This window comes from Zootoca vivipara, chromosome 9 (genome assembly GCF_965207765.1).
Source record: "Zootoca vivipara chromosome 9, rZooViv2.hap1.1, whole genome shotgun sequence".
NCBI lineage: Eukaryota > Metazoa > Chordata > Lepidosauria > Squamata > Lacertidae > Zootoca > Zootoca vivipara.
This window is the reverse complement of record NC_142592.1, coordinates 20,239,829-20,256,047: the sequence shown is the minus strand read 5'-3', so window position 1 is coordinate 20,256,047 and position 16,219 is coordinate 20,239,829. Positions and strand designations below refer to the sequence as shown.

General features: G+C 43.4%; 1 protein-coding gene across 4 annotated transcripts; it reads right to left on the bottom strand.

Annotated features, from left to right (window-relative positions):
- Positions 1-7,077: 7,077 nt before the first annotated feature.
- Positions 7,078-11,951, bottom strand: GPR85 (G protein-coupled receptor 85). 4 transcript variants are annotated; one of them, XM_035127971.3, is made up of 2 exons: positions 11,513-11,951; positions 7,078-9,947 (listed from the first exon to the last, which is right to left on the bottom strand). In XM_035127971.3, exon 2 carries the CDS (start codon positions 9,761-9,763, stop codon positions 8,651-8,653), a length of 1,113 nt encoding a protein of 370 aa, XP_034983862.1. In that variant the 5' UTR covers positions 9,764-9,947; positions 11,513-11,951; the 3' UTR covers positions 7,078-8,650. The 4 variants fall into 4 exon arrangements, with proteins under 4 accessions (XP_034983862.1, XP_034983863.1, XP_034983866.1 ...); XM_035127972.3 differs by having other exon boundaries at positions 11,581-11,949; XM_035127975.3 differs by having other exon boundaries at positions 11,428-11,910.
- Between the last annotated feature and the right edge of the window lie 4,268 nt (positions 11,952-16,219).

Here is a 16,219-nt window from a genome sequence, read left to right as displayed (position 1 = left end):
ATTCAATGAACTTCAATGCCCCTAAGGCCTAAAGGTCAGTTGAATGCTGTTTTGTAACAGTATTTTGTAGCTCTGCGGAATAAATTGCTTTCATTCGCTAAGTGGTGAAAGATTCTCCACCAGTCCACATGCCAGCACAGATCCACTGGGAGCCAGCAAAGCTATGCCAATTTACACCACAGAAAAAGAAAAAGAAAAAATGAACGAGAAAGAAATCCAGAGAAAACTGCTTAAGCCCAAATATGTCTACTCAGAAGTCAGTCCCACTCTCAGTATTTATTATTATTATTTTAAAAAGTAGATTTCCTCAGGACAGAGGAACCTGTGGCCTCTTGTCGCCTTTTTCAGATCATGCCTTTTTGCCCAACTTAACCACAGAAACCAGTGCAATTTAGGATACATTTGTTTCCAAGCCCATAGCCAGAAATTTTGCCAAGGCAGGAGAGGCAAATAGCCTACATTGCAAATATCTGTATAATAGCAGAAACCTAAATGCAAGCAACCCATTATGTTTTAAATAATTTATTATAATTAAAATTTATTTGTTATTAAAAATATCTGTTTAAAAACAATAGCACACGAGTGCCTATCGCTTTATTCCAAAGTTAGAGAGGGAAAAACTAAGTACTAAATGCCCACAAAGCTACACACAAGCGAAAATAAATGAATAATGTCATGTACCCAATCTGTTCCCAAGTCAGGAAAATCAATGTCAATCCTTGCAACCAGAAAAATTAATGCAGCCACGGCCAAATGGAGAAAAACAACTGCCATAATTGACAAGGAAGAGAAGTTCAGAAATCCTCCCCACCTCTCCTGCTTCATTGCCCTGTACAAGCAGCAGAAGGAAATGAAGCTGGACTTCATTGCTTTCCTGGCTTGTCAATCAGGTTCTGAGCATTTGGAAAGAATGCTGCCTGCACATTTCCCCTGCTCTGCACAAATTAAGTGCTTGTAAATCTGAAATTCCAGTGAAGGCTCTGGATTTTGGCAAGTCCCCTTCGGCAACCTTCCTATCAGGTTTCTCTCTCTCTGTCTCTCTCTGTGTGTGTGTCTCAGTACAAAAACAGCGAGGTGGAGACCATGTCTACCTTTGACTTTCCCAACGTTACCCATGGAGTCCTGTTACAGCAAAGCAATGCCAGACCAAATAAGCCCCATGCTCATGAGGAACATAGGAAGCTTCTTTGAAGGTAAGGCTCCATTAAGAGTCAGGGTGGAAGGAATAAGGAGGTAAAGGAGTACGGCTGGCTCCAGAGAGGGAGTGGAAGCGCACAAGCATCCAAGATGGAAATCTCTTGTATTGGAACATTGTACCGTAATACAATGAACAATACAATGAATACAATGGCCCCAAGAGTGGAGTCCAGATCCACAAGGTGATAGTGAAGACTAGAAGGGTGAGAAAGAAGATAGATGGAACATCTCTTCCAGACATGTTAGATCTCTCAAACCATGCTGCAGACAACTGGAGAGTTAAGCAGCAGTTTGGCCTGTTCATTGAAGCCACTGGAGCTGTGGATAAGGCCGATAAAAAGGAAGGTAGATATTTAATTGAATCCTGCAGGGCCCCAAGCCATTGATTTGTTTAACACTTTCCTACTAACTGCAGAAGGAAAGTCTAAATATATTGCGGGTAAGAAGTTTTGAGGGACACAGTACACCAAGCAGGAATACACTTTTGAGATAGACGTTTTTCATACAAGAAAACAACACAATGAAGAATCGCCGCAGCATTTGTTGCTGATCTGAAAGGGCCAAGCCAGACACGCCTGTATCAGATTGAACCAAAGTTGTCACATATATGTTTGCATATGCAGGAAATAGTATGTGCTGATTGTAGATTATTTTTCTCACTATCCAAAAGCTGTCTTACTAATTTATACCACAGGTTCTCAGGTGACTGAACAAATCCAAGTTCATATTTGCTGGGCATGGCATTTCTGAGGTGGTTTGCCCTCAGTTTGCTTGCCATGTGTTTAAGAACTTTTCAAAAGTGTGTTTCAAGGCTCAAATAATCTCAGTCAAATGTCCTTGTTGAAAATGGAGTACAAATTGCCAAGAAATTGCAAAGGAAAGCACAGGAGGCAGACATCGACCCAAACCTGGCATTGCTGAATAATAGGGCATTTCCACTAGAACATGGAAAAACACCTGGAGTGCTTCTGTTTGGAAGGATTAGTTGAACAATGTTGCCCAACTTATTAGAGGTTGTGGAAATGGTGTAGTTTGAAGTACACTTCCAGAAAGGCTCTACGAAATTTAAAGAGAAGGCATACTATGACAATGACTTGCAGAATATTGTAAAATATTGTAGCCAGCTGCACATTTATGATGGCTCCACATGGAAACTGACTGCAAAGGTTATTAAGGAAGAGGCTCCATGCTCATACATTGTCTCCACATCAGATGGGCAGTCATAAAGGAGGAAACGACAGCATCGTTATTATCAAAAAGGGGGAGAAGTGAGAGCAAGGCTCCATTAAGAGATGGGCTAGAAGGAATAAAGAATGATTGGAAAGACCAAGGAGTGAAAGGGTGTGGGCAGCTGTAGAAAGAGAGTGGAAGAGCAGAAGCCAAAGGGTCATCTGAGGTGGAGAATTCAGTAAAACTTTTGTTGTTAGCTCACAGCAGTTTCTAGCTTTGATCCATAATACAAGGAACAACACAGAGCTCTGCCTTTTCCTAACTCACCTCAGTATTGCCTGGCAAATGTCATATTATGTCTGAAGATGCATCCTTAGGCCTAGACCAGGCACCCCCAAACTTCGGCCCTCCAGATGTTTTGGACTACAATTCCCATCATCCCTGACCACTGGTCCTGTTAGCTAGGGATCATGGGAGTTGTAGGCCAAAACATCTGGAGGGCCGCAGTTTGGGGATGCCTGGTCTACACCAACTGGCAGCAAATTCTCTAGGGACATAGGTAGGGAACTGGGCTTTTTCAGCCCTAACTGGAAGTGGCGGGGATTGAACCTGGAGCCTTCTGTGTTCAAAACCTGTGCTCTACTACTAAGCTATGGTCGCTCCCCATGAGCTAAGGTTCTTCCCTGGGGCTGTATTCTATGCTCTAATCACTTGCCACCCTGTCTCATATTGGTTTGCAGGTCAGCCAAGTACAGACCAACACATATCATGGTATATGCATAAGTTGCAAAGTTTAATCAGTGCTTAACCAGTAAATTAATCAACTGCAGCTTTAGTACCAAAAAGGGGGGAAAGAAATCCCTCAGTAAATCATTAGGCCATAGAGCCGGGGGGGGGGGGACCCTCTTGAGCTTTAATTCAGTACTGGGCAGGCCACATATATATTCACACAGAGATAAACACTGTATGGTGTTTGACGTGGAAGAAAAATGGCCTGTCCTTCATTATTCTAAAAAAAAGGGGGGAGGGTCGTCATAGAGGTTTTTAAATCAGGCATCCCCAAACTTTGGCCCTCCAGATGTTTTGGACTACAATTCCCATCTTCCCCGACCACTGGTCCTCTTAGCTAGGGATCATGGGAGTTGTGGGCCAAAACATCTGGAGGGCCGCAGTTTGGGGATGCCTGATTTAAATGGTTAAACTCAGGGTTTTTTATTCCAGCTGGAACTCAGTTCAAGCACCTCTCATGTGGGCGTCATTGCCATTATAAGAGAACAAGGTTCATGGTGAATTCCAGTATACCTCCTTTTCTAGTAAAATAGCACTGGTTAAACTAACTGTATCTCAGAAATCATAGAACAAGATGTCAATGGAACGATATGCACTACACAATCATTGTGCATATAGTGCTTGATCAACATGTTGTGGTTTTAGTAGGTACACGTTACAAAATGGGCTTGGGCGTGTTTGGCCAGTCTAGTGAGACAGTGTCACACAATGCCTTTCAAAACTGCAACCCAGTCATCACAGTGGAACATACCAAAAGTAGCTGTCATGTCTCCTAAATTTAATAAAGTTAGGCCAAGTATGGAAGGGGTAACTTTATGGGGGAAAGGGGCAGATTGAGAGACATGTTTATTTCAGTAGGTTTTCACTGCCTAGTTAGAGATATTATTACTATTGCTGAAGTCACTGAAATCAAACCGTACATTCAGAAATATCATGGAGTACTGTATGCTTTCCATGCACATTGACAGGCATTTTAATATGTGACCCCTCCTCACCAAAGTCTGAAGTAGTACAGTCCAACGGGAACTGTACCACGTGGTACTTCTAAATGCAAAACTCAACTCCGATATTGGGTCAAACAGGGAGTGGGGAGATAAATGCTGGCATCAAGAAAATTAAATGAAATATGAAACTGGAGTAAAGCATGTCATTGCTTTGTCTGTCAGTGGCCTACATCCCAATGTTTAGAAGAAAATAAAGTACTCGCATTGTAAGAAGCCAGCTTTGCAACAACACAGGCATAATTTTCTTCTTGATCTCTACCCGTTCATTCGCTGAACAATACGCTACCCAAAATTATAACAGCTGTCCCCACACACCATTTTAATCCATGTAAGCATATAATCCTTTTAGGAGCTGTATTAAAACATTTGCCTGAATAATTTTGTGTCACAGAGCATTTTGCAAAGTAAGTAACTATATGCTAAAATATTTCATGTGTTGCCTTTTAATTTCATTTGGTACACCTCTGCTCTTCTTATCGAAGCAAAATAAAAGCAAAACCTGTCCAAAAACATGCAAAAGAAAAAACGAAAAAAACACCAAGCCTGAATATTTTAAACATTTAAACTGTTTTTCACTGAATTTTTTTTATAATGTACTATTTGCAAAACTGTAAACTGATTAATGGGGAACAATGCCCACTTTATATTCCCAAACTATACAATATAAATATAGGTTATCATTGTCTATGGTATTATTTATTTAGAATGCTTATAATCTGCTGTATTGCTCTGAGAGGCCCTTCAAGCATCTTACAAACAATTCTCAGAATAAAAATCCATTGCAAAACTCAACTGAGAAGAAGAGTGTTTGAAAGTTTCTGGCCTTTGAGACATCAGCATCTGCACAACTATTATAAGAATTCCAGTTTTATTGATGTTTTTAAAATATGTGATGAAAGTTATGAAAGTAACTATTGTATAGAAGTCAGATACCAATGCATCCTAATGGTCTTAGTAAAATATCTTTTATTCTAAATACTTCTCATATATGAAACTAAACATTGTTTTGCTATCCTATGGTTGGGAGTTTGGCTTGAGTATGTGGTCAAGGTGGGTCTAGGGATGGGAAGGAAAATCCATTTTTGTTTGCATTTTAAAGAGAAACTGCCTAATTCATACTTCTTGAACCAATATGCAAAACAAAACACAGCTCTCTTTTGAAATTCAAAATCTGAATTTTGCAATGCAGTTTCCTGACCAAGCAATATAGTCTATGCTCCTAAAAGATGCATATATATGCATATATATATGCATTATATAGGGATAAGTGGGCCTAAGAATGCATACGTTAGTGAAATAACATGTCTGTGTGACATTACGGAAAATTGGTTGCAAAGGTGTGTGTGTTAGTCAGAACTGCATACAAAAATGTGTCCTTAGGAGAAGTTCACACTAAAGCGCTAATGAATTTTTCATTAGGATTTCATGTTGAGAACTGCATTTAAGATTGGGAAAATGAGGACCTGAGATACAGTGAAATTGTTGAATTTGTCCATCCCTACTTAGGCCTCTCTCTTTTTTTCTAGTTAGATACAGTCATACCTCGGTTTAAGTACGCCTCGGTTCGAGTACTTTCAGTTAAGTACTCCGCGGACCTGTCTGGAACGGATTAATCCACTTTCCATTACTTTCAATGGGAAAGTTCGCTTCAGGTTAAGTACAGACTTCCAGAACCAATTGTGTACTTAAACCGAGGCACCACTGTATTCTGAAAACATCCTATGGATCACTCTTCACACATGGGTGTTTTTCCTGTTATGCTGTAGAACACCACCCCACAGGCCAACACACAGAACATCATGCGTGCTGTCATGGACATGTTTCTGTTTTATCATGTGGAGGCCTTGAAAATGCGCAACACATATCCTCAAGAGTGTGGGCACATGCATGATCCTTACACGCATGGGGATAAACCTAAAATTTTCATACAGCTGTGTAAGGGGAGGGATGCAGGCCCTAGCTGTCTAGGAATTATGACATGGGACTAAATCAGATGCATAGCCAAGTACTACAGTTGTTCTGTAGCTTGTGGATCAGGAACCATTGCAGGTCCCTGGGACTTTAAATTCATTCCAAGCCTCTTGGGGATGGTGACCTGAAATGTTTTTGCATTCATGAAGATTGATTATTGCAGTGCTTCCAACACTGCATGCTAAATGTAATCTTTGAACCCATCAACATTAGCATGAAGTACATGAGGGTTAAATTAAGAAGCTTGCCGTGAACACCAGCGGAATCAAGATGCCATCTCCCCTCCCAAAATTCTTCAACCCATTTTTTAAAAAAATCTATTAGTATACAGGAACAATACTACTTCTGTTGTTAATAAGAATATCTATATATGCTTACAGCAGTTTAGCTGTCAGTGAAACCCGGCTGGTGCCACTACATCAACCGGGAAACAGGGAGGCAGGTATTCCTCCTCTTTCCTGCAGAACCATGAAATCTACTCCAAAAGGTCTCTCAACCTTGTGGAATATATATGTTTGTTTGGGTGTGTGCGTGCAAAGGACTGTAAATGGGAAGAAGAAACTTGAAAATAGCCTCTCTCGACTCACAAACACTTTCTGCCTATAGAGCAACACAAACTGGATTCTACTCTTGTGTATTTTGGGATGGATTGCTCTAGAGCTATAGTGAAATGTAGAGCCCTGGGCCATGATCTCAAATATCATGATCCCCAAATTAACAGCACCTCTCAGCAGAACTGACAAATAGGTATCAGGGTAATTATGATAAACTACACAACAGTGCTATTGTCGAGAATATCATTTATCAATCCTGTGGTCCCCATCATTCATGCATTTTACAGTTTGGGAATACAGTGACTTCAAAGGATAATAATCCATAATGGCTACATTCTCAAAAAGTCATGCTCACTAAACAAAATATTAGTAATAATAATCATAATAAAAGGTTTGTTGTATAACTGGAAAAATGTAAAATTTTATTCCAAGAAAATTAACAGGCTACACAGGTAAATTTTGGCAAATGCAACTTTATATTGAAATCCACACATCTGTATCTAAAAGAAGGAAAGACTCACAGACTCTAATGTATTTTCTAAAATACTAGAAATCATATTATATGCTTTCACAAGTTAAAATTGAAATAATTTGAAACAACCAATACACCAAAATGTGCAGAAAGTATAAACAAGACTGTGCCTTCAGTAGAATAGATGCTTCACAAATTGTGCAATATATCTTACTAAGGCTGTGGTCTCCCCTTGACAGTTGTCTTAAAAATATAAACATACATTGTCTGCCTGTGTTTCTCAGAACAAACTAGAATGGGCAACATACCTTAGGGCGGGGGAATATAATCCTAGTGATGAGCATACTGATTTGGGTAATCATGAGAATAAAAAGGGAAAGAAGGGATTTTAAGTGATCTTTCATGCACTCCCAAATGGCAGATTGGAGTTAACCGATTCACTTTCTTTGCTTATTTCTAAAATGCTAAACAAAATGGAAGATACTAGATAACCCTTTAAGGCAACATGTGGTTTATTCTGCGTAATGATTACTCCTTTGTCATGATTGGATAATCTCATTGATGTTGCCTAACAGACTGATATCTAGCTTTCGAAAATATAAAATGCATCCAATAAAAATTATAGCAAATTGTGATTTTTTAAAAAACAAAAAACAAAACAAAAATAAAACGAGACATAGAACACAATTATATGCCAGTTAATACTTCAGCCTGGAAACAAACAAACAAACAAACCAGTATTTCGTTTCGTGGGGGGTGGGGGCGAATGGCAGCAGGTGGGTGGGTGAAAGACGAAGAATGTATTTAGAGAAAAATAAAACCCAAGTTGAAAAAACAAGGGGGAAACCTCCCCAGCAACAACCCAAAAACACAAAACTGCTTTGTAATGCTCCCCAGAACTCACAAGGCAAATGTGGGGTGATAATCCAATACTAAATGGCACATCTCCCATTGGTTACAGGACTTAACACAGTCCCCAGATTTTTGTATTTGAAAAACAATAATTGTATGAAATGATCTAAAGGTCATCCAGTGTCTTAAATAGTTTCATCAACACATTAACCTCATGTCAAACTTAACTGATTCAGATGTCCAATTTTAATCTTTTTTGTGATGGTCTTACTTTTATGTAGTGATATATACAGCACTGAGCGCTGATATATTTAGCACCTGCTACTTTCTGAATCACGATCTAGGTTTTCCACCACATCAAAGCATTTCAGGGCAGTGGCTCAGTCCTTTACTCTTAATTTACAAACCTTCACGAGTGGCCAGCAGAAACAAGTTTAGGTTTCGAAATAGGATTAGAGATGAGCTATTGCAAAGATTGCAGGACGTCGTTGCCCAAATCCTTACAACCGCTGACAGCCCCTGTTTGATTTCCCCCTCCCCCCCCTTTTTTCCTTTTCTTCTCCAGACATGGCAACAGGCCACAATTGCTTAGCAGAGAAGGGTAGTGTTTTCACAAGGCTAAAGATTTTACAGATGCTCCCTCATATAACACAGTAAGGTTCCCTTGGTAACCTGGATTTTCTGCAGTAAAGAAGGGTTGTGCTGAAACAGCGCCTCAGCTCCCTGTTGGAGAAAATGCAGACAAAAGGATTGATTCCAGCTTGGGCAAAACTCATCCAAACAGCAGCCGTTAGAAATCCACCTGGAACCACAGGCCCTCTCGCAAAAACTCTCCAGTAACAGGCGACCAAATACGGGCCCCACAAGGTTAGGAAGAGGAATGTCATGATATAGAACATTCTGCTGATTCGTTTTTCCATTTTGAACTCGTCCAAGACGAGCAGCCTCCTCCTCCCTGTGGTGTTGGCATTTTGCCTGATCCCCAGCAAGGTTGGTGGCGTGGGACCCCTTCCGAATCCAGCCAGCCAATTTGCAGCTGCTTGACCACTGGCTCCTGGACCATGAAACGTCCAGTTCTGGCTCACCGCTGCAACAAACTGAACTGGCTTCATTTTCCTGCGATCGTGAACGAAAAAGATCAGCTTGAGGTAGACAAGCTGTGTGGCTAGAAGGATAAGGGCGAGGAGCAGCATAAATCCCAGAGAATCATTGGCTCTGAAGGAGCGATGCTGAAAGGTACACTGGTCTTCCTCCCTAATGAATGAATAGGTGCCCACATCCAACACCGGAGGGAAAGCCATAGCGACGGAGAGGGTCCACACCATACAAATAACAGCCAAACAAGTCCAGAAGGTCAGCCTTTTTGTATAAAAGCGGTGGTGGGCAATAGCTAAGTATCTGGTGACGCTTATGCAGAACAGCATGAAAGCCGTGTGGAAACAAGACAGGACCCCCAAGAAGGCAATCACTTTGCAAGTGAGAGTCCCGTACGTCCAAGATGAGCCATTTTTCACGGAAGTGAAAACAAATGGGAAGCAAATTGCAGATCTGAGGATGTCTGAGCAGCAAAGATCCAACAGGAAGTAATACGGAGCTCTGTGCAAGGTCTTGTCTTTGACTAGCAAGATGGAGATCAGAAGGTTCCCCACCACACTGACTCCTATGATGAAACCCAGTGAAGTCAATTTCAAAAACGCTGTTAGAGGGGAGAGATTTTGTAAAATGTTGTCAGCTGCATGGCTGTAGTTCGCCATAGATGGACGAATGATTTGAATATTGCCTCAGTCAAGTCTCATGATCTAGATAGATGTATAAGGAAAAAATAGATCCATACATCTTACTGAAAATATATTCCAAAAGCAGATCTGATCTGGTGTCTGTCTAGTCACATAGTACATCCTCTTTTCCGCTTCCTGATTTATCATGCCATCAAAATATCTGGAAAAAAATAATCAAGCTATCAGTCCTTAAGTTAACATACAAATGGTGTCAGGAGGTGCTAACGAATATGTTAATTTATGGAGAGCCAAAGGAAGTTGCAAGTTGGAGTACTATTATTTGTTTGAGGGAAATTCAGTGAGAACTGCACACTTACTATGCATTGCTTCAGTTTATTCCTTCTTGTTTACAATCAATTTTTTTTTTGGCAGAGTATGGAATTGTACAGTTCCTGTCTCTGAAGCTTCAGAGGCAACCCAATTCCTACATCATCATTCTGGTACTGGCAGCTTTTTTTAAAAAAATGGCAAGGAAGAATGGTTGCCCATAAATGCCCACCTTTTCTGTTGATATTGTGTGTGTTTCAGAGGCAAATGCTGTGTTGATATGGAAAACATCCAAAAGAAACCCTGCAGAATGTATGTTTTTAACCAACTCGCCAAAGCATATTAATCACACCCTGCTAGTTCATGCACACTGAAAGGAGACAACAGGAATCCTGATTTTGCAATGAACCAGAGCCCCCTCCCCCACTAGACTTTTAAATAAATACCTAAGCTAAAGAATTGCCATATGGGCATATATATATTCTCCCCCCCTTCATTGCAGTGGGGTGTGTGTCACCACCCAGCTATGTATTTACATAGCTAAATATGAAACGCACCCCAGGAAGAATGTCCGCTTGCTCTGGTTTGATTCGGATTGTATTTTTGACCAGCACGGAATGCGAGGATCTGCATCTGGCTAGTCAGAATTCCAGGATTTATCCTAATGCCGCCTGTCAAAATGTAATTAACAAAGACCCACTCTGCTGCTTGCAGGGCTCTAGCAGCCACTCCACGGCGGAGCCAGGCAGCCTTCCTTGCCTATCCCCATGGAGGATTCCTCCTATGCTGTCTCTTCTGAGCTCTACATACAGAGAGAGCATCTTCACAATAGATTCCACCATTCTCAGCTTTTAGGAACTACCTGCCTGCCTCCCTGCTTGCTTGCTTGCTGCGTAAACAAGAGCCTTGATCGGATCATGAGTGCATTGTTACACACGCAGGCAACACACACTTACACACACACACAACCATGAAACCAGCTTCTCCCACACCCCAATACATGCACATACATACGCGAGGCAGGCAAGAGGGCTGTTTGCTTGGATGCCTGACTTCTTTCTTCCCCAGCCCAGATGCTCAGACTTGCCCAGAGGCGCCAGATCTCCGAGCCAGCCCCGCCGTGCAGGCATCGTTGTCTGCCCTAGTACGCTTCCGTTATGCAGCCCTGTGATAAAAATTTTAAGACAACACCACCACAGAAACAAATAAACACATACACACTCACGGAGCCAGCCTCCTTCCAGCCGCCAACCGCACATTCCCTTCTCCCCACATCCCATCCAGCCCTACCCAGCAGGGAGATGCATAGATGCACGCGCACACACACACAAATACACACACAAACACACAAAGCCCCCCTCCCCCCGCAATACCTGTTGGTGCTGGTGTGTGTGTGTAGGTAGGTGGGAGAGAGAGAGAGAGAGAGCCCCAGACCTCCCCACCCCCCCTCTCCCTCACCAGATCTCCTTTCTATTTGCTGGTATTTTCATGCCTCGCTTTTATTTCTTCCTTTTCCAGCAGGGTACCTTGGCGGAGGCGCTGGAGCCAGTGGGTCCGGGCGGCGCATGCTCAGTGCGCTCCCTCCAGCTCCTTGCATCGTCTTCCCCTGTCGCAGCGGCACAATCTCGCTCGCTCTCGCTCTCCCACTAACGCAGCAGCAGCAGCAGCCGAGGCCGCCGGCTCAATGAGGGCAAGGCAGCCTCGGCAAGCCGTAGTAGCAGCTCCGACGGTGGCACGCCGCCGCCGCCGCCGTGTCTGGCGTTGGCCCTCGGAGCCCCCGGAGCGGGGCGCGGGGCTTGGGACTAGCCAGCCAGCCAGCCAGCCGCCTTTGAACCCGCCCGCTTTCGAGGGAGGGGGCGGAGGAGCAGCTCCCCGCGCACCCCCTCCCCTAATCTCTCTCTCTCTCTCCTGATGACTGCATTGTTATTGCACTTGGCAGACGAGGGGAGGGAGGAGGGACAGGCATTCTTGGAGTCTCTTGGACTCTCCCTCCTATTCCTCCTGAACTCTGTATATGCCGTCGGTTCTCCCCTTGGCAAGGGAGCACGGCTGTTTGGTTTAATTGCAAAAAAACACAAAATTATCCTTTGATTTCTTCCCTTTCTCTCTCCCTCTCTCTCTCTCTCTCTCTCTCTCTCTCTCTCTCTCTCTCTCTCTCTCTCTCCCCCCCTCTCCCCCCCCCGTAAAAAGGAACACGTTGCAGGAGGCTGCAAGACCTCCTGTGCCACGCTGCTGGCTGTAGCTAATCGATTAATGGGTGGTCAGGCTGGACCTCATTATCTCCCCCCCCCCAACTTCTTTTTGTGGCAGTTACCCTGAAACCAGTTGCTTCATTTTCGGGGGGGGGGGGCAAGTCCTAGAAATGTATACAGTACATTTAACTGGTAGAAGTCCCAACTTCTGGTGGTTGTGTGTGTGTGTGTGTGTGTATTTATACCCAGCCAGATGGGCAGGGAATAATAATAATAATAATAATAATAATAATAATAATAATAATAATAATAATAATAAATAATTTCCTGCCCGTCTGGCTGGGTATAAATATTATACCTTATTATTATTATTATTATTATTATTATTATTATTATTTAGGGCATGGAAGGGGCAAGATGCATTTCTTAGGAAAGCAGGGAGCTTTGATGTTGCACAATTAATTATGGTCTATTTAGGACCATACACCTGAGGGTTTTTGTTTTTTTTAATCTGACAAGGAACATATATGTGTGTTATGCGATTACAATACGGGCGAGTAGATTTTAGGATTCACTCCCTGCCCCCGCCCCCTCTCCACAAGATCTGCAAAGCAGAACCAGGTGTAGAAGACAAAACAGAGTGAAAAGACCAAGGTGTCTCTGAGCCCACACTGAGTGTAGGAATTCATTTGCAGCACCACAGTTCTTTCCCACAAAATTCCACTCCTTGCTACCCTTCTTCACTGTAGCAGCCTGTTTTTTATTTATTTGTTGCATTGATAACCTTCCTTTTCTTCTCCAAGGAGGCTCTGCCGCTCCTCATTTAATTCTCTACAACCACCCTGTGAGGTAGGTTAGGCTGAGGCAGTGAGTGGGCCAAGGTCGCCACGTGAGCTTCATGGCTAAGTGGAGATTTGAACCTTGGTCTCCCAGGTCCTCCACTGACAATTGCACCACACTGGGTGGGAAAAGCTGGAATTGTTTTGTTAAACATTTGGGAGTCAGAAATCCTTGCCAGCCAACAGCAGATAACCCAGAGATCTGCCACTAGAGCTCAGTCTGCCTACCTCTCATCTAGAACAAGAGCAGTGTGTGTGTGTGTGTGTGTCCAAAGTTGCCAACACATTCCTGGACAATGATAAATAAATTTATCAAGTTACTAACTTACCATAGTGTGCCTTTAAGCAGTTGACAAGATGGTCCTCAATAACACAGCAAGTGGGAGAAGAGCTGTATCACTTCCCTAACACTCCAGTTTTCAAATCAGAAGTGGAAATTTGACCAATGCTTGTATCCAACACTCAAGAGTTGACCCACTAAAACTAATGGACCTAAGTAGGGCATGCTCATTAATTTCAATGGGGCTACTCTGAGTAGAATTGACATTGGATACAACCCCAGAGTCTCAGTGCTAGCTAAGAAGGTTACCTATGTGCTGTAGGAAGTTGTTGTCGTAAATGTACACCTGTTTTCATCCAGTGAGGTAATGATTCCCCCTCCTCCAACAAACAGAATTGTGTGTGTGGTATTGTAATATTCCGATGTTCTTTCTTCTCTGGCCCTTTTAGATGAAAGTGAGGAGGCGAAGAAGAATTCTAGCGGGCTGTTGTTGTTGTTTAGTCGTGTCCGACTCTTCGTGACCCCATGGACCATAGCACGCCAGGCGCTTTTAGATGAAAGAAGGTCCTTTTAGATGAAAGTGAGGAGGCGAAGAAGAATTCTAGCGGGCACATCAGAACAAAATGCGATATAAAAATGTGTGGTGGTTAGAATGTTGGACAAGGACCTGGGAGTCGAAGGTTCAAATCCCTACTTGGCCATGAAGATTGCTGAGTGATGTTGGATTAGTCACTGTCTTTCAGCTGAACCTACCTCGCAGGGTTGTTATGGGGTAAAATGGAGAGGGGAAGAACAAGGTATACCACCTTGAGCTCCTTGGAGGAATGGTGGGATATAAACATGATATGCTATAAAATGATATTGACCTTAAGCCTACAGAGGAAAAATACGCAACTATCCCCTTACTGCATTTAATTAATTGCTTGATTAGATTTATTCTTCTAGGTTCAAGGTGGACAGCAACTTTTCTATTCATTAAAAAAATACTCCAGTTAACCATCTACCTGCCAGGTGTCTGCTTGGAAAGTTTTCCCATCACTTTGGGAAGCTGCTGAGGCTTGGACTTTTGTGCAAAAGTAGAGAAACTGATTTTCCAAAGCACAGAAGATACTTGCCTTTTTTGTGCTTTCATGGTTCACGATCTGTGGATGGAAGGCATTAGCAAGAGGTCGTCACTAGTTAAGCTGAGAGTTCACCAGAAAAGATTTCCCCCTGTGATGTGGAGGGCTCAAGCTGTTTTAAGACTTTTAGGTCAAAAGTAGCACTTTGAATTGCATTTGAAAGGGAACAAGAGGCCAGCACAGATCCCAAGGCAGTAGTGCAGTGTACTCCCACTAACTTGATGGCAGGTAGGGATGAAGGCCTGGTTCCCACATATGCCACTTGACGGCAATAAGCTTGATGGATGGGCCACTGAATGTGTGAACTGACTGCACCAAATAACATTGCATTTAATGTGGAAGTTCTGTCTGTGTCATGCCCGAGACTGTCACTGGTTAGTAGAACAGCCATCCCATGAAGATTGAGCATGTGCAAGCTGCAGAGTGTGTTACGCAAACATTTTGATCTCTGAATAGTTCCCCAAGGCTGTCCACCTAAACATTAGGAAGAACTTTCTGACAGTAAGTGCTGCCTGACCATTTTGTAAGGTGTTGGACAACCCCTCCATTGGAGGTTTTCAAATAGAGGTTGGATGGACTTCTGCCAGGGATTATTTAGCTGTGGTCCTGCACTGCAAGGAGACCCTTTGGGTCCCTTTCCAACCTTACAATACTATGATTCTGCACAGGTCTAAATGATGTTTCCTTGGTTCCAGTTTAATATAGCTGCGGTTAGTTTTCAATTTCATAACATAACTGCTACCATGCAGTCGCACATAGCTTATCTAATTGTAACTCAGACTGTTCATTTGAAGCCACATCCAAGTCTGTCAAGGCAGAGTGTCTGGATATAATGTAGTTTATTCCCACTGAAGTATTTGGACTGGCTTTCCTATACAGGTCCAGGGTAAAGGTACAGGTACACCTGATCATTAGGTCCAGTCATGACCGACTCTGGGGTTGCGGTACTCATCTCACGTTATTGGCCGAGGGAGCCGGCGTGCAGCTTCCAGGTCATGTGGCCAGCATGACAAAGCCACTTCTGGCATACCAGAGCAGCACACGGAAACGCCGTTTACCTTCCTGCTGTAAAGGTAAAGGGTAAAGGGACCCCTGACCATTAGGTCCAGTCGTGACCGACTCTGGGGTTGCGCGCTCATCTCGCATTATTGGCCGAGGGAGCCGGCGTATAGCTTCCAGGTCACGTGGCCAGCATGACAAAGCCGCTTCTGGCGAACCAGAGCAGCACATGGAAACGCCGTTTACCTTCCCGCTGTAGCGGTTCCTATTTATCTACTTGCATTTTGACGTGCTTTCGAACTGCTAGGTTGGCAGGAGCTGGGACCAAGCAACGGGAGCTCACCCCGTCACAGGGATTCGAACCGCCGACCTTCTGGTCAGCAAGCCCTAGGCTCAGTGGTTTAACCACAGCGCCACCTGGGTCCCTATACCTTCCTGCTGTAGCGGTACCTATTTATCTACTTGCACTTTGACGTGCTTTCGAACTGCTAGGTTGGCAGGAGCAGGGACCGAGCAACGGGAGCTCACCCCGTCACGGGGATTCGAACCGCCGACCTTCTGCTCGGCAAGCCCCAGGCTCTGTGGTTTAACCCACTGCGCCACCCGTGTCCTACAGGTCCAGGGTATTCCAGCCTAATTCCTCAGAGCACGTAAAACACACAAACCACGCACATACGATCTCACAAAACTCAGTAAATAATTACCTTCCTCATCAAAGTCGAATATTCAGGAGC